This window comes from Bactrocera tryoni, chromosome 4 (assembly GCF_016617805.1).
Source record: "Bactrocera tryoni isolate S06 chromosome 4, CSIRO_BtryS06_freeze2, whole genome shotgun sequence".
NCBI classification, from domain to species: domain Eukaryota; kingdom Metazoa; phylum Arthropoda; class Insecta; order Diptera; family Tephritidae; genus Bactrocera; species Bactrocera tryoni.
In genome coordinates, this window is record NC_052502.1 from 79,574,242 (window position 1) to 79,600,053 (window position 25,812).

Here is a 25,812-nt window from a genome sequence, read left to right on the forward strand (position 1 = left end):
AAAACTATACAGGTATTAGGAGCGTGACTAAATTATCAAGCAAAAAGGAATCGCTTACGTTAAATTTTAAATTGCAGTTCTTTAATAACAATATTGCAATTCACTTTTTTGCTAATTTACCTAACAGTTTTTATATGTACAAACGTGCGTTTAATATTTTCTTTTAATCACTTTTTACTCAAGTAATAAAATATAGAGTAATCAAAAAAGTTAAGAATGTCTTAAACATTAACATTTCTACCATTAACTACTTTAATATTTAAGCTTGAGCACGTTTTTTAGCTTACACAAGAAGTGAAGAACCCGCTTGAACGATTTTACTTGCTTTATTCAAGCCGCATTTTTAATACTAATTTTTTCTAAAAAGTTATACCAAAAAATTGGGGAAAGAAAACAATCAAATAGTGCAGCAATACATGCATATACTTATGTAAAATGTATCTACATATTATAAAACTGTTATTCCGGTAGTTGTTTAAATTTCATAAATTTCCATTAACACATATGTTATTTGAGATATAACATACCATACATAGTATTAGCCATTAGTTAGACTAAAATCCTTGGATATATTTTAGAAGCTATAAAATCAGGTTTCTTTCTTATAGCATAAAATGGTATCTCAATTTTTTTTTTGTACGTTCAGTTTTTATTGCAGCTATACCATATACTATATTGATTCGAACAATATACATTATTTGGAGTTTGTTACTTTGATTATTGATAATAATCTGTACTAAATTTCGTGATAATATCTTGGCAAATAAAAATTAACTTGATTTTGATCGGTCAATGTATATGGCAGCTTTTCGCTATAGTAGTCTGAACTTAACAATATAGCTGGTTGGCAGCTGACCTATATATATGTATATACATACATATACATATGTAGGCAGGCAACGTGCCAGGCCTGTATTTAAGTGACTCTCTTGCCTCGACATGATGAGATTTGGAAGTCACAAGGTAACTTCAGGGAAAGCTGGCTAGCAGCTGGCTTTATTTCACTAAAGGAAGCTGCGTGCCTGTGCCTGGCCAGTGTTTAGGTGACTCTCGCGCATCGATGTGATGTAATATGAATCTGAACAAGTCAATAATCCATGCCAAAGTGAGATATCCTAGTCAAATGAGAAAGTTTTTCATGTAAGCACTTGATTCCGATCGCTAAGTTTGTATGGCAGCTCTATGCTATAATGGGCCGATCTGAACAATAGACATCATGCTGATCATTTATGCATATATAGATACATTTTATAGATTTTCCGACCTTTCCTTCTGAGTGTTAAAAACTTCGTGGCCAACTTAATATACCCTCCAAAGCATAAAGATATTGCGAAAAAATTCGACATTCATTATTCGACGATTCAGTTTAAATTTAGTCATGTGAATATGCACACTTAGTATGTGCCTTTATCCAAACAACAACACAACAAACTATCTGTTCTTAAGTATACATAGGTACATCGTCTCAAGGTATAAATATGCATATGTTTGTATGTAAAAAACATAATCATTGACATATAATCTTTATTATTATTTTAGGACAATTATTGTATTTAACTTAAAAATTTAACTAAATCATTTATACAATACTGTATGCGTTAGTTTATTGTATTACCATTATCACAGAACAACACTTTAAGAAATAAGTAATTGAACAGTTTATTAATAATCATTCTATTATTCCAATATATTTTTCCTGATGCTTTGCCCGGCTTACTAATAAAATTCATGCTATATTTTATCATGAAACCTCTTCGGCACATTTTTCATCAACAAATAATTGCACAATTCATCGCATAAAACACATTGGGAATGTATGGCTTGTGATTTATATCAAATCTATTTGAATATATATCCCATATGTGAAATCGAAATTAATATTCTCGAAATACCAGCTACGAGTTTTTAAACTTGCTAAATCGTGGCCTACATTAAATTTGCTAATTTCAATTATGGGTCGTACTATGGGTGCATTGGGTAACTTAACATTTGTCCTTTGCATTATCATCTTCATCTTTGCCGTAATGGGAATGCAACTATTCGGAAAGAACTATACGGGTAAGTAGATAAAAGTTAGGTGGAGATTTTCGTTGTGGGAATTGTCGTAGCACATATGTATGCACAATCAAAATCATCTTATTTTTTCCATTAAATGGTAAACATTTCCATTTCCATTTTCGTTTTAAATATGTACATATATATTTTTATATCTACAATGTGATTCATACTTTTTCGCATTTCTATATAATCATATACTCACATTTTTTTAATTTTGTTACACATAAGTGTATACACATACTTATACTTACTTATATTTGAAAGCAAAATAAGGTAATTTATACAAAATCACCAACTTAATTCCATGTGGAGTTTTACATAATGCTTGTTGCACTCTTTATTATGTTTACCAAATCTATTTCTTCCTTCGCATTTTACGAGCTTCATTATTTGTACAATAATTACATAGTATTTTTAGATGTTTGCAATATAATTTGTGTATAATGCAAATAATTCTTTTTTTACCATAGACAATCAGGATCGATTCCCAGATGGTGATTTGCCTCGTTGGAATTTCACAGATTTCATGCATTCGTTTATGATTGTATTTCGAGTATTATGTGGTGAGTGGATCGAGTCCATGTGGGATTGCATGTACGTTGGAGATGTATCCTGTATTCCGTTCTTTTTGGCCACAGTCGTGATTGGAAACCTAGTCGTACGTATAAAAGGAAGACCTATTGTGACTTCTTATTGAAACAAATATACCTAATATAATTAAGTTAATAACAGTAATTGATTTCAATGTATTTTCTATATCTTTAACAGGTGCTTAATCTTTTCTTAGCTTTGCTTTTGTCTAATTTTGGTTCATCTAGTCTCTCAGCGCCCACGGCAGACAATGATACAAACAAAATAGTTGAGGCGTTTAACAGAATATCTCGTTTCAAAGCATGGATAAAGCGTAATTTTGCCAATTGTTTCAATTATATTCGTAACAAGTTGACAAATCAAATTAGTGATCAACCATCAGGTGAGAGGATCAACCAGATCAGTTGGATTTGGAGCGAAGGTTTTTATCCACATGTTTTCTTCTACTTCTTGTTATATAGAAATGTATTCGTAAACAGAAGTAACGATTAGATGAATTATAAGAAATGTATATCCGAATTAACAGTTAAAACGTTATTAAAGGCCTATAGTATAAACTCTAGACAATTATAAATAAATGTGCATAAAATGACTATGGTTGCCCTTATCTTTATTACATATCGTACATAATCATATTCTCCAGAGTTGCATACATAGGTAACTTACGTAGAGTGAAGTAATTTTGATTTAGAATATAACGGCCATATAATTTAAATAAATATTTTCTCTATTATGTTCATCATGTATACACATAATTCTTAAACATTTCATGACGCAAATTATCTAATGATTGCAAATGTTCAGAAAAAAACTAAACTGCGGTTTTACTGTAGCTCCCCTTGTTTGTTGAAAATCAATATTAGCTTGTATTAACGTGTTTTCGTTGTATATAATGGGTGAATGCGTGAATAAAGTTGCTTTGATATCGAAGATGATTTATATTTATGTTCGGATGAAATTATATTAATTTCTAAAAATCATAAATATCTAAAAATAAGATTTTACAAAAAAAATATCTAAACATTTCTTTGAATATTCCCCAATTATTTTTGTTTTTATAACTAGCATAATAATAGTGATTGTATTTGAAAGTATACTCCTTGCGTAATCGATTGATCGGAACTCTTAACAAAGACCTAACAGTTTAAGTTTATGAATATATAAAAGTAAATTCAATATGGCTAAAATTAGTTGCAATAATGTTTTAGGTTAGTCTGGATTTACTCGTACTTTATTAAATTATTTATGAAATTGAAAGTAAAACAGTGGATTTTACCCTTCTTATAATTGTTTTATTTTATAAATAATTTTAATGTTTAAAAATTCCCTTAATATTATAATACGAAAGCACAACAGCATACTTCTTTTTTGTACCTCATTGTAGTAACAGTACAAAAATAAGTTGATTATACAATTTCATATATTTTAACTTGCCAAAAAACTTTATTTGCATCCTATTAGTTTAAGTTGCTTTTTAAATAGTACTACATTATATGTATTAAATACTAACATATATAAATGTATGAGATCTATGCACATACATTTTACGTTATATTAACAAATATACAATACATATAGAGAATATCATTTAGTATTATTTATGGTTACTTATTGCACACAAACATCTACATTCCTACATTTGCAGGGCTTAATAAGTTGTATACTAATATAGATCAATCATTGACATAGTATTCAAAATTTATTAATTCTTTTTTCTCTGGACATATAAATGCAATTAAAAATCAAATAATTCGATCTTTCGCGCCTCATCATCATAAAATGAATTGCTATCCAAACGCAAAAATTAAAATGTGTTGTCTATATTCACATTTCGATAATCAATTGAATATACTTACATTCATATGTATGTATGTAACATCACAATACTGCAATCCATGATGCGCATCTCACTGTTCATATATCGCTGATCGATCGCTTAATGGCATGTCAACATTTTTACACAAATTTGTATTAAAATTGATTTACTTAAATTGAACGATTGAAAATTCTGAATGGATGCGAAGGCAAAGGGGTATGTCGTTGTATATCTACAGAACATGGGGATAACGAATTGGAGCTTGGTCAGGATGAAATTATAGCCGATGGTATTATCAAGAAAGGGATCAAAGAGCAAAACCAGTTAGAAGTAGCAATTGGTGATGGTATGGAATTCACTATACATGGCGATATGAAAAACAACAAGACGAAGAAGTCCAAATATCTGAATAACGCAACGGTAATATGCCACATTGTAGAATAACATATGTATATAATACTCACTTTGTTCGATTTCATGCAGATGATTGGCAACTCAATTAACCACCAAGATAATAGACTGGAACATGAGCTAAACCATAGAGGTTTGTCCCTACAGGACGACGACACTGCCAGCATAAACTCATATGGTAGCCATAAAAATAGACCATTCAAAGATGAAAGCCACAAAGGTAGTGCAGAAACTATGGAAGGTGAAGAAAAACGAGATGCCAGCAAAGAAGACCTTGGTCTTGATGAAGAACTTGACGAAGATGGAGAATGTGAAGAAGGTCCACTTGACGGAGATATTATAATACAAGCAAATGAAACAGATATATTGGACGAGTACCCAGCAGACTGCTGTCCTGATTCATACTACAAAAAGTTTCCAATATTAGCTGGCGATGAGGACTCGCCTTTTTGGCAAGGATGGGGCAATTTACGACTGAAAACGTTTCAATTAATTGAAAATAAATATTTTGAAACAGCTGTTATCACTATGATATTGATGAGTAGCTTAGCTTTGGTAAGTTTATTTCAAATTCAATTAATTTATATATATTAATTATTTAATCTAGTCAATACACTCATGTATATACATATTTATTGATGGTCTTTTTTATTTTTGTATAAATTTGATAACACATTATGGTATATTACCGTGTGTCTATGTTTTGCTGTATTATCTATCTCTATTTTTCAATTTATTGAATAAATTTATCTCATTCAGGCTTTAGAGGATGTCCACCTTCCACAAAGACCCATACTGCAGGATATACTTTATTATATGGACAGAATTTTTACGGTTATATTTTTCTTAGAAATGTTAATCAAATGGTTAGCTCTTGGCTTCAAGGTTTACTTCACAAACGCATGGTGTTGGCTTGATTTCGTCATCGTTATGGTAAGTAAACCCGTTATCCAATAATTTTTTCAAATAATTTTGAATATTTGGACTCAAATATATGTATGTATATCACATATAAATACTTACAAGTGAAATGAGTACGTGCGAAACAAATATACATTTGCTTACCAAAATACAGAAAAACTGTTACTGAAAACTGTTTTTTCAATGACGGACAAATATTTCTATACTGAATACACGAACAGAAAATTAACATAATATTTACAAGTATAAAAATAATTTAATTCATTTAAAATTTCTTATGTTAGTTGTGCTTTTACAATAGTTTCTTTTGAATCCATATTTATTTCTGTTGAAGTTTTTAGCATTACAATTTTTGTATAACATTATTTAAACTCTTGAATTAATTAAAATCCCAATAGACCATCGTTTAAAAAATGTGTAAATAGATAATAATATAAGGAAATTCCGTTTTGATTTATATTTAACGATATGTTAAGAGTAAATTAAATGTGCTTCTTCCTTCACTTTCACCTGTCTGATGCATTGTTAAAATGCGCGGTATATTAGCTTTCCCTCATCAATTTGGCCGCGGTTTGGTCCGGAGCCGACGATGTCCCGGCATTCCGTTCTATGCGAACTTTACGTGCACTTCGACCGCTACGTGCGGTATCCCGGTGGGAGGGTATGAAAGTAAGTAGTTGCTGAGTAAGCATTCCAAACAGTGCTTTCGTACTACGCCTAATTGAGTGTTGTGATGCAACAGTTTCTTCTACGTGTTCAACTCTAACTTAAACTAACTTACATGCTATTCTTCAAAACTTATATATTTATGTTGTTGTGTAATAACCATTAATAAATCTACGAATGTTACCATATTTTTCGTACAAGTTAAATATGTTTAACCAATATTCGCAATTGCGTAAACGATTTAACACTTTACTCAATTTAAAATGTAGGGAGTACATACATATGTATGTATCTATTTGTGTATTTTCTTCATGCCCTGGCATATAGTTTTTGATATATAAATATGAAGGGTTTCATATTACTTACATTAATATATACATATTTCCAAAATAAGATCAGGAAATTATTTTTGTTCTTGCTGCCACAGTTTGGAGAAACTTATGTTTTGTACATAAAATTTTCTTTGAAAGAAAAGTTGCAACTAATTTGTGAGAAATTTTTCTCAAATATTGTATTCTCAAAAAATAGCTACAAATAATTATCTTTTGTAAACAATGGACTAGACTAACTTTATACTAATTGTATTGTACCTGTAAATGCTCTGTGTCACTATCACGTCAATTGTATAGTATCTGGGCTTTTGTTGTATATGTTTGTGTTAAATATTCGGCCATAGTCGAAATTCATACTTTCCTGTTTCCAATCACATAACGTGCTCAAGACATCATTTAATATTTTCAGTTATATTGTTAGCTAACTTAACTACTTCACACATTTAAAATTAACTTCTATTTTTTGGTGTTGTTATATAACTTTGAGTGTGAAACATGAAAATATAAAAGGTAAAACACGTTCATACAATATTTATGAAATTATTGCAATTAGAAAAAAATTACATCCTAAATTTTTGTACAGTTATGTATTAAATGCCTACTATCTAATCTGCTTAAATTATATGAATATGTATAAGCTTAGAAAAAAGAAGGAAATCCTTTTAGCGCGTTGTAGTTGAATTTGGACAATAAGAGTGTATGCCATTTTGACGCGATCCCCTGTTAAAAGCATACTGATTCACATAGATAGTCACTTCTGCTTGTCTCTGGATACCACTTAAAAGAAAACATTTTCGCACTGTTATCAAATATGAAATAGATATAGAATTAGATAAGTTATCAAATATAATAGACTTAGATGAAACGATAGATTTAGATATGTCATAGTTCCCGAGATGCCTTAGTGTTCCTAATTTTTACATATCATTTATTCTAAGCCAAAACGAAAATTCTCTTAAAGTATGTGGTTTCTTATATATAGTATACCTATAGATGCAAGATAGATACTAGTTGTAATAAAGTAAAACCACTGACGGATATATTTAAATAAAATGTAAAGCTCATATTGTAAACGCATTATTCAATATATCGATTAATAGAAGTGACTGCCCAAATAAGCATCGTCTATTTAATCCTTGCTTCATTTATCATTGTTTGCTACTACATTAACAATAACCGAAGCAAAGACATCATGCAAACTAAACTACTTTTAAGTAAATCAAATCCACTGTATTATAGTTCAAAAGTCATAGAAACTTTCGAAACTTTTATTTCACTTTCTCCCTATAAGCGAAGTATCTTTGTACGCCATGTATAAATTTAACCCTGAAAAAAGGTGTACTTAATATTTAATTCCCATTTGTAACCGATTTGATTTTTATATAATATATGTAAATATTTTCAAAAGCACAAACACTTCTTTGCCTACGCAGTGGTGGCAGTGTTTTACTTAAAATAAAATTTTTACAAAATACGAAGTTACTTTACTCTCAGAATCGCTTGGTCTTGGCTTCTTTTGTGACTTATTCCATCGACAATTCTTATATTAATATAATATATACACTAAATCACTTCTCCATTGAGTCTGGCAGCAAAGTTAGAGCAATAATTTGTCAGAATTTCGGCAAGCCAACCTAGTTCCCTATACCGCTCCGCTCGGTGCTCCACAATAGACAAATGCAATATAATTTCATTTGTACATATTTGCATAAACGTGCACAGATTCTTTATATTTGTGCTTGCTTTGAAAACCACGGAAACATATTAGTTCTTGTGTCGAAATTGATAATCTACTCCTACCTAAACATGTAAATAAAAAAGTAGTCACAACAGGAATTACAACTTCAATAACCTCTCCCATAGCAACACGTCTTAAAAATTCGTTATTTGTGTTTGGCCATTGTGGAGCTTAACAACAGTTTCTGTAAAATAATCGATACAACAGCTGGAATTAAAATATGAGCTTTTTGAAACCGTTAGGCAAATACAATTATAAAACTCAAAGATATTATAAAATTATATGTGTAAGTATATCCAATCAATTAACAGACTAAGCACAAAGGCATCACGGAAATCGCTGATTTTAATAGGAAATTCGCAGTGTTTTTGATTTGACAGGAGTGTTGAGGAGTTACATCATGAATAGTTGTTACATGTTCTATAATTATATAAAACATAATTCTCATACTTTTTTCACATGACTTGATGTTCGTCTTGTGAATATGTAACAATATCCAAAATTAAAAAGTCATAGCTATAAGAAACATACATTCGTAAGAATTATTTTATTTTAAACATATTTCTTAGGCATAATAAATGTTTATTGATGAATTCTAAAAAGAGTTAAATTATGTGACATCTCTATTGTATTTATATTTATTTTTTGCAGTTTCCTTCCTTTCCTTTCATATTGTTCTGTTCACTTTATTTAATTTTATTTGGTATTGTTTTATGAAACAATAACTTTTCAGATTCAGTTGACGTTTGAAATGACAGTTCGATAAATACCAAATTCAAAAACACTAAGCCAAGAAGAAGAGTAACCCCTCTTCAGATTATCAATATATACGAAAATCACAATGTCACAAGCCACAGAATTTATAATGAAAAAATAATCCCTTTAAAACACATACAACTTCCGTTACTTGTATTGAATAGAATATTTGTTTATAATGACTTTCGAAAAACCGGTACTAGGTGTCGCTTATCAACTTCGTTGCTTCACTTGCTGGAGCTGGTGGTATTCAAGCCTTCAAGACTATGCGAACGTTAAGAGCACTGAGACCACTACGTGCCATGTCCCGAATGCAGGGCATGAGGGTACGTACTTTCATAAACATATTCTCTCGTTAATGCAATCGTTATATTCGTTTAACAGCAGTGAAAACCAAAATGCATCATAATATGTCAAATTTCATTCAAAACAAAAAATGCATCATTAACGTTAGTTGAATTATTCATTATATAATCAATTAACTATTCTACTAATTGTTGGATTGGTATGATTTTAGTTATCAATTTATAGTAAAATATTAGATAAGTAGTGATTTGTTCGAGAACAATATTTGTTGAATATACTTTTCCCTTAGTTTATTAACAATTTTCACACTTCATCTAATTCAAATACAATGTAAAAATTCACATTTGAAACAAATACTTATATAAAATATATTACTGCACATTCCAAGTCAAGTAATTATATTAATTATTTTACTTCACATACATAAAATCAGAACACCCGTGCGCGTACGCGCGTGAAATCAGCATATTCAAAATATGCACCATACATATACATATACTACATATTTTTAAGGGTGTTTTAAAGCCTTAGAGAGAAAATATGCACGTTTCAATACAAAAGATATTGTTTGAAACACGAACATCACATACATACATGTAACTTTAACAACCCATTATTTAATAAATTGTTTTTATTCTTCCTTCGGTTTTTTTTTATTTATTTCATATTTTCATGATTGTTTGTTGAGATATAATAAATCTGCAGTATTATGCATTGAAATTGAATTTGTTAAATTTATGTTATTATATTATATATCGTTATTGAATTCTCTACAGATCAGTATAGTCATTTTATTTTGCAATTTGATTTTTTCTACTTACATCCCGTACATTATTAATTGAAACAAATTAATTGTGGATAGTAGTTATTTATATTTTGATAAAAGGTTTTTTTTGTTGATTAACTGTCCTTCTTGCTTGAGGTAAATAAATATGTGTGTCTAATTTAGCTTTTCCAAATAAAATTTTACTGTGTCAAATTGTGAGCATGTAGATATTTTTATCATTACTATATACATACATATGTGTTTATTATGTTGCTGCACCTAACTGGATTCAGTTTATATGAACAATAATCATTGATTCCAATAAGTAATGCATATTGCTGCAGTAAACGCATTCAAAATCAATACTGTTGTCATGGTTGCTTTGAAATAATTACTCACATACTATTTATTGTTTATAAAACTAACTCTAATTAAAAAATTTGTTTAAATTTATTCTCCTATCGTGTTTTCTCATAACAATTTTAAAACCAAACTTCCATTTGCACTCAATATTTTTATATCAAAATTTGACGATTGGATACAATCATCAAACTAAATTTCTCTCATATGTTGTGCGCTGAAAAATTTGTTGACATCTCATTGTTTTTATTGCTAACATCACTTTATTGAAATGCGATCATCGACGAAAACATAACTGGCTTTGTTGCTGCCATCATTTCGAACCCACAGGTCGTCGTGAATGCATTGGTTCAAGCTATACCGTCCATCTTTAATGTGCTATTGGTGTGTCTAATATTTTGGCTAATTTTTGCCATAATGGGTGTACAGCTTTTTGCTGGAAAATATTTTAAGGTACGTTGAAATCTTATCAAAAAAAAAACAAAAACAACAGTAACAAATTGTTATTAAAAATTGCCACACACATGTTTTATTAAATCGCCTTAGTGGTAATACAAGTATATCCACTCAGTTGATTTACAACAACATACAAAATATGGCTTTTATAAGTGCTTTATCAAAGCCTAAAGTATGATCAGTAACCAATAATGCTAAAACCAAATTCGATCAGAATATTTGATCAGAAATATTTTTACCAATGAAAAAGTGAACTAATTTAGAGCGTATCTTTATATCTATTTTTCGTAAATAGTTGGATATTTCAAGTAAGAAAAGAACCGTGAGGCGTGTTTCTTATTGCCGCGTTAATTTCTAACACATTTATTCACACTCAAATATAGATTTTCTTTATTGTGATAAAAAACAGACACATATAGAATGCAATATTATTTAACGCGGTTTAAAAATATTCAGATTTTCTACAAATTTGAAGGGATATTAACCCCACCAAATTAAAACCGTTTAGATAAAACTCAACGTTTATAGTGCGTAATGTCAAAATTTATCTAATCGTAGCCATTTTTCCCACTCAAACTTAACACATAATAATCGTAGTTAAATGTCTCTCCAATATTAAGACATACATTTACATACATATATACGTGACATGGTACAGAGGACTTTTTATAATTGATTGAGAAACTAACTTTGGCAATAACTAGTAATAGTTATATAAATGCATACAAAAAATATAGATATTTTATGTACATAACCTGATAAATATTTACTATATACTTGTAGAATAAATATTGTAAACAGTTAGCTTTATAGCCATAAGTAGCTAAAAATATTAAAGTTAATTCACTGTGAAATGTCCTATTACATATTTTATTTAATGAAATAGGTATTTCGAAATGCTGTAATACATATATGAATTAAACGTGAACTCTATCCGTAAAAGTCTATTTGTTAAAATTAAAATACAAATAAGCTTATATAAAAATGTCATATTGTACAGTAATTTACGTTTTCTTTATTATAAAATATTTACATTAATTATTTCTATTTATTATCATTGCTAATTACTGCTCGTCTTCTCAGTGCGAAGATCAAAATGGTACTAAGCTAAGTCATGAAATTATACCAAACCGCAATGCCTGCGAGAGTGAAAACTACACATGGGTAAATTCAGCTATGAATTTTGATCATGTAGGTAATGCGTATCTGTGCCTTTTCCAAGTGGCCACGTTTAAAGGCTGGATACCAATCATGAATGATGCAATTGATTCACGCGAGGTAATTCAAAACTGTTCCGGTTCAATAAATAATTATATTTATATACATATACATATACATATATGCATCGACTTATTGAACATTTCTGAACAGTATATAATACTAACGTAAAAAATTTTCTTTTTTCTTTCCCGTTCACATATACAAAAATAAACAACCCTATAAATACAACAAATTACGTTACACTGTTCTCCCGTCATAATTGCACGTCCGAACTACACCTACAACGTAAATGAAATTAATCAAACACCAATAACAAAAAAATTATAATTATTACATTTATCAACACAAATAAAAATATATCAACACCACCACCAATTCCAACCTAAATACACATGGATTAAATGATTATAACCATTAACGTCCAATAGGTGGGCAAGCAACCAATCCGTGAAACCAATATCTACATGTATTTATATTTCGTATTCTTCATTATATTTGGATCATTTTTCACTCTCAATCTGTTCATTGGTGTTATCATTGATAATTTTAACGAGCAAAAGAAAAAAGCAGGTGGATCATTAGAAATGTTCATGACAGAAGATCAGAAAAAGTACTATAATGCTATGAAAAAGATGGGCTCTAAAAAACCATTAAAAGCCATTCCTAGACCGAGGGTAAGGCTTATATCTTTTTATCACAAAACAACAATACAATAATCGATCAATAAATATAAAAAATGATTATTAATTATTTACTTAAATCTGTGCCAATTGTTAATACTTTTTTCTAAGTTTCGCGATTTATTACATTATAAGTTTCCTCTTTTTATGCGCGTGTAAACCAATCAGTACGTCCTCATTTGAAATACTGATGACGTAATTAAATAAAATCAATGAGGGCCCAGCTATATATCTAGCAATATTTTAAATCATCAGCATCCATGGCAACGGATGTATGAGCGCGTGCATTATCCGCGTTGAGTGGTCGAATTGTATAGTCAAGCAAAACTATTCATCAGGAGTTATGCCATTCTTCCACTGTTATTTAAAAAAGTTGCTTTAGTATGTTAACACTTGGTATAATCCATACACATGCCAAAACGCAAACTAAGTTCCATGTTCGGTAGTCTGTCCTTAAACATTTTTATATCTGCCGATACATAAATCTACCAAAATTGATTACCTATAGATTTTCTTTACATATTAAAAACTTATTTTATTTGTATGAATTTGCATGAACTGCAAATTCAGGTCTTTTTATAAAAGGGTGCAAGCATGAGAACAAATATATATGTATCTACTTATCTATCATAGTAGATAGATACAGATGTACAATGCATTCTACTTTGCGACACATACTCGATTGCATGTTTTTGGGAAATTTTTCAACACCTATAAATATCGATTGCAATTTATTCAAATGCATTTTAATAACCCTACTATTAACTACGAGTGAACTTAATGAAATAATTGATTAAGAACTTTTAAAATTAATTAAATACACAGTTTAATCATAATCACTGTTAGTTGTCCTTTCTCTAGATAATTTTAAATGCAAATATATGCACGTTTCTTTTTATAGATACAGTACAATAAAAAATTATCACTCTTATTAAAGATTGCCAATCTTTTTCAAAATACCATACTCAATAATTATTTGTGACCTACATACATATAACTAACCACAATTCGGTTGTATTGAATAATTAATAAAATTTCATTTCGGAAATTTTAGAAAATTACCAATAATACAGTACAGAAATGCGTAATAAAAAGAATTGCCATTGAAACTTATTATTTTTTTTTATAAAAGTCGTACCAAATTCTTGAGAAAAAAGTTGCTTTTGGCACAGATCAACAATAATAATTTAAATAATATAAATGATGATTAATTTGTAACACTGGCATGTTATCGTAGCCTTTATAATAATAATAAAAAATAAGCTAACAATAGCTTACATGTACCAAAATAGCAAAATTGAAGTATTCCCAAGTAATTTTGAATTCACGGTTTTAATATTTCTCTTTCTTCTCTTACAGTGGCGTCCACAAGCAATAGTATTTGAAATAGTTACAGATAAAAAATTCGATATAATAATTATGTTATTTATTGGCCTAAATATGTTTACCATGACACTCGATCGATACGATGCGTCCGAAACATATAATGCTGTCCTAGACTATTTAAATGCGATATTCGTAGTTATTTTCAGTTCCGAATGTCTATTAAAAATATTCGCATTACGGTATCACTATTTTATAGAGCCGTGGAATTTATTTGATGTAGTAGTTGTCATTTTATCCATCTTAGGTAAGTAAAAGCCAAAAGTCCTTTTGTCTGGTAATTTTGCAATTATCGTTTAAATATGCGTTATATGTGTAAATTTGTAATTTGTTGTTGTTCAATATTAAAAATTTTAACCGTAAAATCCCACAATTGTAAATTCTAAATTTTTAAATAAAACCAACCGTGCTATGAATTGTTCGCAATCCGTATATGTGTATACGTATAAATATTTTTGTTCGAATTAAAATATGGCTTACATTATTCTTTTTCTAATTATTCATTCGCGTGTTTTAAAAATGTTTAATATACTCATATTATCCAGACGTCCTATTTTACTGAAAGCTATATGTTGTGCTTTGGTATTTCTCTTGGTTTTTTAACCAATAGATTTGCTTATTTATTTTTTTGGAATTTTTATGATACTATCCAAAAACATCAAATTATGTACAACTCCATTTTGTTTTTATTTTTAGTTTCTATTGGTGTCGTATAAAGGCTTCCCCTTTCTATTCACATGTACATATGTATATATGTATGTATGTGATTTTTGTTTTTATTAATTGTTGTACATACATATATTAGTTTTAATAATCATTAAGGGGTTCAAAGCCGTGTTATTTATCATATTTCTATTGTGTTTTTGCTGCACTGTTATAACTTTAAATATTTTGTATTACATATAAAGAGATTTATTTAAATTAAACTCTGAGGATAGTATGTAAAGAAAAGAAATTATATCTTACTAATGAAATAATTGCAGATTAATTTAAATCTATTATGGTAAAATAGTTCAAGAAATACCACAAGGCACTCGTTGCACTTTGCAACTACATATGTTACTTAATATAAAACTATAAAAAAGCGGTAAATAGCGCGACTATTGAATTCCATGATTATGTTGCTGTATAACATAACATTTTGTTTGTATTTTATATTGACTTCCATGAGGTTATGTTCTTATATTATATTTCTTTGCGTATATCTAATACCACGAATCTATCGAATAAACTTGGTAAAATTGTGAAACATTGTGTTCTGTACTTTAAAACATATAAATTAATTTATTTTTAAATTTAGATGATTTCAATATAAGTATGCTTGAGTAAAAGATTTAGTATTTTTTACAAATACAATATTTTCTTTATTTGATGTACAGAACTTTCTGGATTTAATTACAGATTATCTTTTTTATTGCTTCATTCGAAAAAAGAACTTCTTTTAAGTTCGTGGTTTGGAATAGAAATCTATTTTTTCTTTGTTGAAATGCTTTGAAACTTTTTTATTCATACTTATTTGAAATATTATACAAAAGCACAAACGATTACTTGCTTGGTTTTTATTTATACACTTTCTTAAATTAAAGGCTTAAATTGCCGGAATAAAACGGCAACTCATCAAAAATATGATAACAATATATAGCAAAAATGTAAAAGTCCTAAATTTAATGGAATTTACTTCTACAGAAGATGGCTTAAAATATGCTTTACTACATAATTAACCAAAAAGAGTCTTTTTCATAAAAATTTGGCTTGAAATACAACTAATGTATTTAGACATTTTATAATACGGGTGTGCTATTTATGGAAAAGATACTTTTTTCTACTATGAAATAGCACATATAACTTTCGTTAGGATCCAAATTCGTTACTGTTAAGATAGGCTTCATAAGTATATTTCTTCAGCTTTGAGTAAAAAACAGTTTACAGTACTTATTAGTAATAATGAATACACCTTTTCAATTTAATTTAGCAATACATTATTATGCCTTCACATATTAATTGGCTTCTATATTGTGATTAGAACCTTTTTATTTGCAAGCTTCAAAAGCGTTACAACTTAAACTATCTGCTTGATGCCCTATATCATACATATGTATAGATTTACGATTTCAAATATCCAATATATCTGCGGCTTTGCGCCCTTTTCAATTTGATAAATTAAATCGTCAACTCTAAATTATTTTTAGCTTAAAGCTTTACTTTAATAACAGATAAGCTTATGTAATATGTGAAAGTTTGCGGCCAGGTATTATGGTCGTTTCTAGCAGTAATATTATGCTCTCAGGAAAAAATTTAATAGTAAAGCATATACAAAATTAATGGAAAGGAATCAATGAATTTAAGGTGATATCAAATAGCGAAATATATTAATATACGTCGCCCTGAACCAGAATATCCCCTGAATGTATATGAGCGAGTCAGTTCTCTCAATTTAATGGCTGTGATTGAAAGTCTACAATATATACCCAAGAAAACATAGAATCAATCAGAGATATCAATAGAATACTCTATTGCATACTTCTGTTTGCTCTTCGCACCAGATTTTTTAAATGCAAAATATCCCATTAAGAGTTTATTATTTACTCTTTTTCCCCGTTGCATAATCCAATGGCTATCTCAATTAATGGTTTTTGTCCATTTTGTCGATGGAAATTATGTACTTTACTATGAACGCAAGTCGCAACTTAACTAAATTCATCTTATGTAAGTAGTTTGCGACCCCTTCGATAAATCACAGTTATAATTGATAAGCGTTATAGTACAAACTTCGTAGGTATAAAACAAATATAGAACATTACATATTTGTATTAATACATACACACTACATTTGTATATTAAACTACTATAAAATTAAATATACAGATAGAAATTCAGTTATAACATTATTAATATTACTAAGTAAGGAAGTTCAACAATTTGATTAATTATGCATATTCATAATGACGAAAGATTATATACTCTTACAACTTACAGTTACATCCGTATTTACATAGATAAACAAATTACATATGGTATACACAATGACTAATTAGTGTTATTAAGCCACGTTCTGGCCATTCCCAAATGTAGCCTTCATTTTGACAATTAAATAGAAATGAGTAAAACACTGAGTGTAGCTTCAAATGAATTAATTAATTACTATACATACATACATAGTATGTTTGTTGACATAAAAATATAAAATTTATATTACAGATTGGTATTGTCACTATTCATTCACGATATTTGGTACTAAATATATGCTGCGAATTATCGCTTAGACTCATGCATTTTCCAATAACTGAAATTTCTATTTGGCTCACTCTAAAGAAAGTATTTTCTTGTGAAACATAGAAATTGTTCAGTGTTGGTAGTAGGTAAGAAAAAATCTTCGAAGAGGATATGCTAATGTTTCCTTATTATTTCAACTATTATTTTAATAGATACATACGTAACGTAACTACGCATCCAAACTAATCGCTTGCGAATTGTAAATTTCGACTGCGAGCGCCTATATACACATTAAACGTAATAGAAATTTCGAAGAAGGTGCAATTATTTACACACACTGCTGGTGTTTTGCTTACGCGTTGAGCTTATGTTTTGTTATATTTCGAACAAAAATTGTTTCATATTAAATATATTATTAACAACTAATAATTTTAAATAGCCATTCAAACGATTGCTTCCTTCAATAAAGGCTTTCATTGGATTAAATATTTTTTATCAACAGTGCCAATAATTTTAAGTTATTTTCTTTTTGACATATGCATATATGTATATATACTTCTATACAACATTGTATCTAATTATCAATTTGGATAATTTAACAAAACTAACTTTTTATTTGTAAAACTGTCCTGCTTATAATATACTTATTTTTTTTTCCTCGTAATATGTGTAAATGTTCCAAATACACCACGTGTAGGTGTGCTTCAGATATTTTATTCATTCACTTTAGTAATTAGTAATTAGTATTTACTTGTGTATTCGTATATATAAATACTGGATACGGCCACGTAGGCCGTAACAGCGTTGAATATTGTGGCATCCTTTTTTTACATCTGACTTTGTTTTGGACGAAAATATTTACTCCTTCTCTAACAGGTCTCGTGCTTAGTGATATTATTGAAAAATACTTCGTATCACCAACACTCTTACGTGTAGTTCGCGTTGCAAAAGTGGGTCGAGTACTGCGTCTGGTCAAAGGTGCTAAAGGTATCCGCACATTATTGTTCGCACTAGCTATGTCGCTGCCAGCTCTGTTCAACATTTGTTTGCTGCTCTTTCTCGTCATGTTTATCTTCGCTATTTTCGGGATGTCATTTTTTATGCATGTACAGGAAAAAAGTGGCATTAACGACGTTTATAACTTTAAAACATTTGGCCAGAGTATGATATTGCTGTTCCAGGTAAGAAGCCACAATTCATGTTCCGTTCATGTTGTCTATTGTTGTTGTCGTTGGGTAATATTCCCGTTGGCGGTTGATTGAGTGTCGTTATTATGCGGCGCACCAATACTCATCAGTGTATTTCTCTTTCATCTATTGGTGCGTTGTCTTTCTGATCCATTCATCCAAAAGAGGGAATATTACATTGTTGATTAAGCTATGGTAGTTGTTGATAAAAGCTAAATTAGTAACATTGAACGAATTTTTCAAAGCATATTCATTTATTATTTAATTTATTTCTGAACAATGAAATACTACCATGAATTCAAATTTCTGATCATAATAATAAAAAAAAAATTATAAATATCATTCATTACCAGTAGAAAAATTAATCTCAGTGAAATTTTTATTTTAAAGTTGTTGTTTTCATCGTTTCACAATTTAAAATGTTAAAAAATTAGCAAAAAGTTAAAAAGCGTAAATAATTTCTCCCCACTTTAATTATCAGTTGTGTTTTTACATATGCCAGTATACAGACATACATACATACACATTTTTGCTCTCGCAACATGTTGCAACCGATCATAATAGTTTTGTTCACTTACCGGTTTACCTAATGTCAGGATGATGAAACGTGTTGGGTGACCATGTGTCCGTCTAACGATTATTTTGAAAAGCAAAAGAAGTATCTACATTTCACAACCAATTTCAATTGAATTCGATACGTACCCTTAATCCAAACATCCTTATGTTACAGTTGATTACAACTACGCCTACTTCCCATATAATATAATTTTGAATTCCATCTGATTCCTTCACTTTACTGCATGCATGTTAAGAACTAATATATATAATGGGTTACAAAATAGCAAATATGTACATATAATGCTCTAAAGGCATGCCATCTCACGTCTAAAAGTGATCAAAAACAGATAATAACTTCAAGTCTCTCGATCTTATATTTAATATAAGAATTTCAGTCTTCCGATTAGATTTATATCATTTACACCGGTCGTTGTAAGATATAGTATCGTAGCAAAATTAAGTGAAAGAATAATATACTAAGTATATCACTGCCGAAAATGTGTAAAATCGATCCACAAAGTACTATTTGGTTGAGTTTATATCGTATATTTCATTTGAGGTAATTGAATTGATTCTAAAATATCCTCGTATATCTCGGACACGAAACAATAACATATGTACTTATGTACATACATATGTAATAGTAATGAAACTAATCGAGTTCATGACCTAAAATAATGTATAAGTTATTAAGAGATTAAATATAATTGCAATACGTTTACATTTTCGTCGAATAATGATTGCTAAATTCTTACCAAACATTTTGGAATATAAAATTTTGTCTACATCTGCAAGTAATTTCACTTTCAGCTTTGATCCTTTGAATTTGCGAGAGAATGAAATGTTCGGTAACACCCGAACTTAGCGCTTCCTTACTTTTTATTATCATTATTCATACGTCATTGACTATTCTACACCCTCTTTTGCTTCTATCTAATTAAGCTCTTTCAACAATCGCCAATTTTAAAATTAATAAAAAATCCTCATAAATTTGCGCAACTATTGATTAAGAAGCTTTCTCAATGTCGAGTTACTTCATAAATAAAAGCGCTTTCCGTATAATTGCACAGAAATGCCTTCAATTTAGAGATATTTTGATTTGAAGCAAATTTTCCATTTACTGCTTCAATCACAGCTTAACTTTCAGTACTTACACGGAAAATTAATAACTAGTATAGTTATTTCTAATTTAAACTTCAATAAATCCTTGATTTCTAAAATATCCATTGTAAAGATTTTTGTATTCTTAGCAAAAAAAGAACCATTTATGAAAAAATACGTACCCTGAATCCAGCAGAAATTTTCAGTTTGCTGTTTCGCTAGCAACATTGCATAAGCTACAAATTATTTTTATAGAAAAATAGATAAAAAGGTATTACATTAAAATATATACTATATTTTGCGTCTATTCTGCTTTTTGTACATTGCCCAACTTCCAAAATACTTCGTTTCAAGTAGTTCATAAACTATTAATACGAGTATAATATATGTATATAGGTAGAAAAAATATGTAAATAGGACGAATTAAATTAGTTGATTGAATTTTGCTGCCATGTTGTTCTGTTAGCTTCAAACAACCCTTAAACTAATAAAATTAACTTATTCTAAACTTTTTTGCTGCCTCACCAATACGTTTTTGAATTAAATCACCCAATCGGACCTATATAATTGACTCTGTAACCGCTAAATGCACTGCGGAACACAGATGTCTACCTCAGCCGGTTGGGATGGCGTTTTAGATGCTATTATCAATGAGGAAAATTGCGATCCACCCGACAACGACAAGGGCTATCCGGGCAATTGTGGTTCAGCGACAGTTGGAATAACGTTTCTTCTCTCATACTTAGTTATAAGCTTTTTGATAGTTATTAATATGTATATTGCTGTCATTCTCGAAAACTATAGTCAGGCAACCGAGGACGTGCAGGAAGGTCTAACTGATGATGATTATGATATGTATTACGAGATTTGGCAACAGTTTGATCCTGAGGGAACACAATATATTCGGTATGATCAACTTTCTGAGTTTCTGGATGTTTTAGAACCGCCTTTACAAATACATAAGCCGAATAAGTACAAAATCATATCTATGGATATACCAATATGTAGAGGAGACATGATGTATTGTGTCGATATTTTGGATGCGCTAACCAAGGACTTTTTCGCACGGAAAGGAAATCCAATAGAAGATACTGGTGAAATAGGCGAAATTGCTCCTAGGGCAGATGCGGAAGGACATGAACCGGTGTCATCAACTTTATGGCGACAACGGGAAGAGTATTGTACACGATTGATACAAAATGCCTGGCGAAAGTACAAAGCACGTACATCTGGTCAAATTCAAGGAAACATCGAATGCAACTCTGCTCCTGAAAATGGCGATGGTACCGACCCTGGTGTCGGACGAAAATCTGGAGACACCGATCGTGATGACAAAGCTAGCGGCTTAAATAGCCCGGAAGGGTGCGTCTGTGGGAGTCCAGTTAGTGCCGGTCTTGCTAGTGGTGGAGTAGGTGGTGGATCAAATGGCAATAATGGTCGCCAAACGGCCGTGTTGGTCGAAAGTGATGGCTTTGTGACAAAGAACGGTCATAAGGTTGTAATACACTCGCGCTCACCGAGTATAACGTCGAGAACTGCAGACGTCTGAGCCAGGCCTCGCCCCTCCCTCCAGGATGCACCTTCATTGAACTGACTTAAATCACCATAAATAATTTTCTGCCACATTCAACAACAACGACAGCGTACAACAAAAACACAAATGTAATAAAGCTACAAGATCCAGCATCACTATAAATGTCTGCAGTGTTTGTGGAATCTGTAAACAATAATATGCGTATAGATATATACATACATATATTTACTCTACATATCTATATATAAACATGTATTTGTATATATATATATATATATATCTTGCTACGGAAATTAATTACAGGAAGCACAAACAACACCATATTACTGTGACTCTAAACAAATTGAAATTAATCGATTAAATGATGCTTATTTGTCTATTCAAATTTTAAATTATTAAAAAATTTAATTACTTCCTTACTTCTTATAGTAATTGTATACATAAGTATACATTTAACGGATTATTCCTATAACCGTCTTAATTGTCAAATGTTTTACGCTTAGTTTCGCTTGCCGCAATTAAGAAAAATTAAATACATTTTAAAATGTACTTATTGTTCATTCAAATGGTACATTCTAAACGTTTTCTTTTATGGCAGCGTTATGCCGCAATTTTTCTTTAATTTGAAGCAAATTTGCGGCCGAAAGTTAGTAAACATACATATATAAATTGCAATACAAAGCCTACTGCCATATCTCTAAACTCAAATGCACCGCAATTGAAGAAAAGAGAAATATTTACATACTTACACCACTATTCTTAAATCTAAATTAAATAAAAAAAGCATCATTCCATGTCCATCGCTATATCAGTGAATTTACGCCGCTCATTAAGAAAATTTTGCAAGTATGGTCATAAAATATTAAGATTTTTTGGAGATGGGGTACATGGAAAATCGTAAAACACATAGCAAATTAGAAGCAGTCGGTGAATAAGAGTTTATTGCAACGGCTGAAGTTAAAATTTATTATAAATAAATTTCACAAAATAATGTTTTCAAAAATCTAACGATTAAAGGACGTCTTGCTTGCAGTAAGCTATTTTAAAAAATTATATTTGAAGAATTATTTGACATGACATTGATGAGTTATAAAATATATTAAAACTACAAACTTGTAGAAAATATGAGTGAATAAGAGCATGGAGCCTGATCAGAAAAACTAACAATATTTACCATAGTTTACTACAACATTTCACGATTTATTCTGCATTACACTTACTTCAAAAAACATTTGAGAGCATAATAAAATATTGTGAATTAGTAACAAAACTAAGCAGTTAAAAACAAATGATCCATAATTCGAGTACGTCAAATTTTAAGCAATGTATGGTCATTAGGGTATGATTAATGAGTGTAAGAAATTTCTTACGGCTGTAATTGTTCGCCCATATGCAGAAATAATGAGTAAATCTGACACAGAATTTTAGACAACTCCTGATTTCAAAGAATAATACAATAGTACAATCTGAATTAGCAACAATGGCTATATCGGAATAAATTTGTGTCAATTGAAGATTCGAAAATTTTGGCACAAAATGACATACTTTCGTTGCTTAAGAACAGAAACGAAAGTGCTCACGATGAAAGTGGATGGGTATAATTGTTTGCGCATGAATATTATTACATTTTGAGCAACTATTCAAAACTAAAAACCAAAAATACGTATATACATATATACATATATGGTCACAAGCGTATTCTTTTGAAATGTTTTTATAACATATACATACATACAATAGCTGCAGGATATCGGTAAATAGTATATGCTCACAGCTAGTCAGAAAAAACTCTGTAAACACAATTACATTATTATGGCTTAAAACTCACAGACACTCAGTGACCCAATAAAGACCATTTCATCATTAAAATTATACGAATTGTATGTTTTTTAATGATCTTAATTACTTATTAAATATTGATTGACACTTTCGCAAATTTAATGCTTAAATCACCTAGATGTTATTACCAACTATATGTTCCAACGCGAACATGTATTTAACGAAAAAAGAAACGCTTTAGTACTGCTATGTATCATTTAAATAAATCTATATTCCTATGGCTTGCCATTAGTTGAGCAAAAATATTTAAGCTTTCGTTGTTTTTGATTGCGACTGCAGCGTAAACAATATGCAATAAAGAATATAATGAGCAGAAGCATTACGGCTGATGTGGCTACCGCCAATTCTAGCCCAAAAGCCAAGTTGCTTCACTAAATATTTTTTAAGCTGTTTATGAGATGCTACATACAGAAAATAAGTTCATTGAATAAACCAAAATCTATCAATTGGGTGCAAAAACTTAAAAAAATGAGGGGCGGGCGAGATGAAAAGTATGTGAATTAAAAATATTATAAACATTTTAATAACCAAAAAGAACATTAATAGTACATATGATAACGAAACAATTCATAAATGAGTAGAGACAATAGATAAAAATGTGTAATAAGTAGTAAAATTTCGTAAATATATGTAAATATTAAAAAAAGCTAATGAGGGAAGTTATTATCAGAAAGCGAATAGTCAAACAAAATCTGCAAAAAATTAAAATCCTGGACTTGGAATAATGTAGAGGCTTAATTAATAATTTACATTACAAGCGCCAACTTTATAGTTACAACGTTTAATGGTTTGTGTTACCAGGACACATTCACTACTTCAAAATAATTTAATTTTGATTACACCAGCCTTTACATTTTGGTAGTATCGATAATGAATATGTGAGCAATGGCTGATTGAAAGAGTTTAATACACATAATTAACTCGAAAATACATAGGCATATACAGTAAAAACCGTAAAAATATGAACCTAAAATCGATAACACTTAGAGCATAACAAAATAAAGCTGAATACAAAATGCTTTTTCATAAAAATTATTAAGCTTTATATATAAATGTATTTGTAAGAAATTAAACATACACAATATGTACATTCGGTAACTTTTTAACTCATACATGACATAATAAAACGTTCGTACAGGTTCACTCCTTAATACTTATGTAAATGTATAAAAAATGACATAATTTATGTGTTTAAGCGAATGTAAATGTAATGGCGGAAATTGTAATTAGCTATAGCTATCAAATTGCGTTAGATATTCTAATAAAACTAGCAAAAAAAAATTTGATAAATAAAAAAATAGGAACAAAAATGCTTTATTTCTTAAGAAAAATCTAAGATATTAAACAAATTGCATAAAATATATTAATTTCTATTCTATTACATTTTTAAGAGCTTGATATGTTTTTTTATTGAAATCTGTGTGCATACATCTCGTTCAAAATATTTGCGACGGTTAAGTACTACATACATACATATGTATATTGTTTAATATGGTAGTCTATTAAATTTACCTGCAAAAATTACGACATTTTGTTATGGTATATACTCAAAAGGCCAGCAGATACATACATATGTACATATATTAATCAAGCCGTGAAATTATTGGAATATTTCAAGTTTGCTTTATAGTTTTTATTATAATTTGTAAGGCATCAGAGTATTTTGGTCTTTTTTAAACTGAGCTTAAAACGTACAATATAAAATGAGGTCTAACGAATATAGTGCATATTAAGGACGCTATTGAAAGCTTTGCCCATAACAATGAATGTTGTATTTGCTTACAGAAGGATAAAGTGTTGATTTAGAAATGCTGTGATACGGTATAGTATCACTATATTTTCGTTATACAGGCCGAATTACAAAACCAATTTAAAGCTAAAATTAATCTTAATTTATGTGTTTGTTTCACCCACATCAG

General features: G+C 29.7%; 1 protein-coding gene across 45 annotated transcripts in view; it reads left to right on the forward strand.

The window, feature by feature from the left end:
- LOC120776155 (sodium channel protein para) overlaps positions 1-25,191 on the forward strand; it is a 48,454-nt gene extending 23,263 nt beyond the window's left edge. For 12 of the 45 annotated variants that reach the window (XM_040106706.1, XM_040106710.1, XM_040106718.1 and 9 more), the window contains 13 exons: positions 1,896-2,058; positions 2,529-2,716; positions 2,827-3,070; positions 4,674-4,885; positions 4,949-5,431; positions 5,636-5,809; positions 9,493-9,615; positions 11,052-11,174; positions 12,261-12,455; positions 12,827-13,072; positions 14,438-14,708; positions 18,551-18,855; positions 21,125-22,069. In XM_040106706.1, the coding sequence (XP_039962640.1) occupies positions 1,896-2,058; positions 2,529-2,716; positions 2,827-3,070; positions 4,674-4,885; positions 4,949-5,431; positions 5,636-5,809; positions 9,493-9,615; positions 11,052-11,174; positions 12,261-12,455; positions 12,827-13,072; positions 14,438-14,708; positions 18,551-18,855; positions 21,125-22,069 (3,672 nt within the window). Of the gene's footprint in view, positions 1-1,895; positions 2,059-2,528; positions 2,717-2,826; positions 3,071-4,673; positions 4,886-4,948; positions 5,432-5,635; positions 5,810-6,343; positions 6,467-9,492; positions 9,616-11,051; positions 11,175-12,260; positions 12,456-12,826; positions 13,073-14,437; positions 14,709-18,550; positions 18,856-21,124 lie in introns of all 45 variants that reach the window. The other 33 variants (XM_040106719.1, XM_040106726.1, XM_040106737.1 and 30 more) reach the window with 9 other exon arrangements.
- Positions 25,192-25,812: the final 621 nt, after the last annotated feature.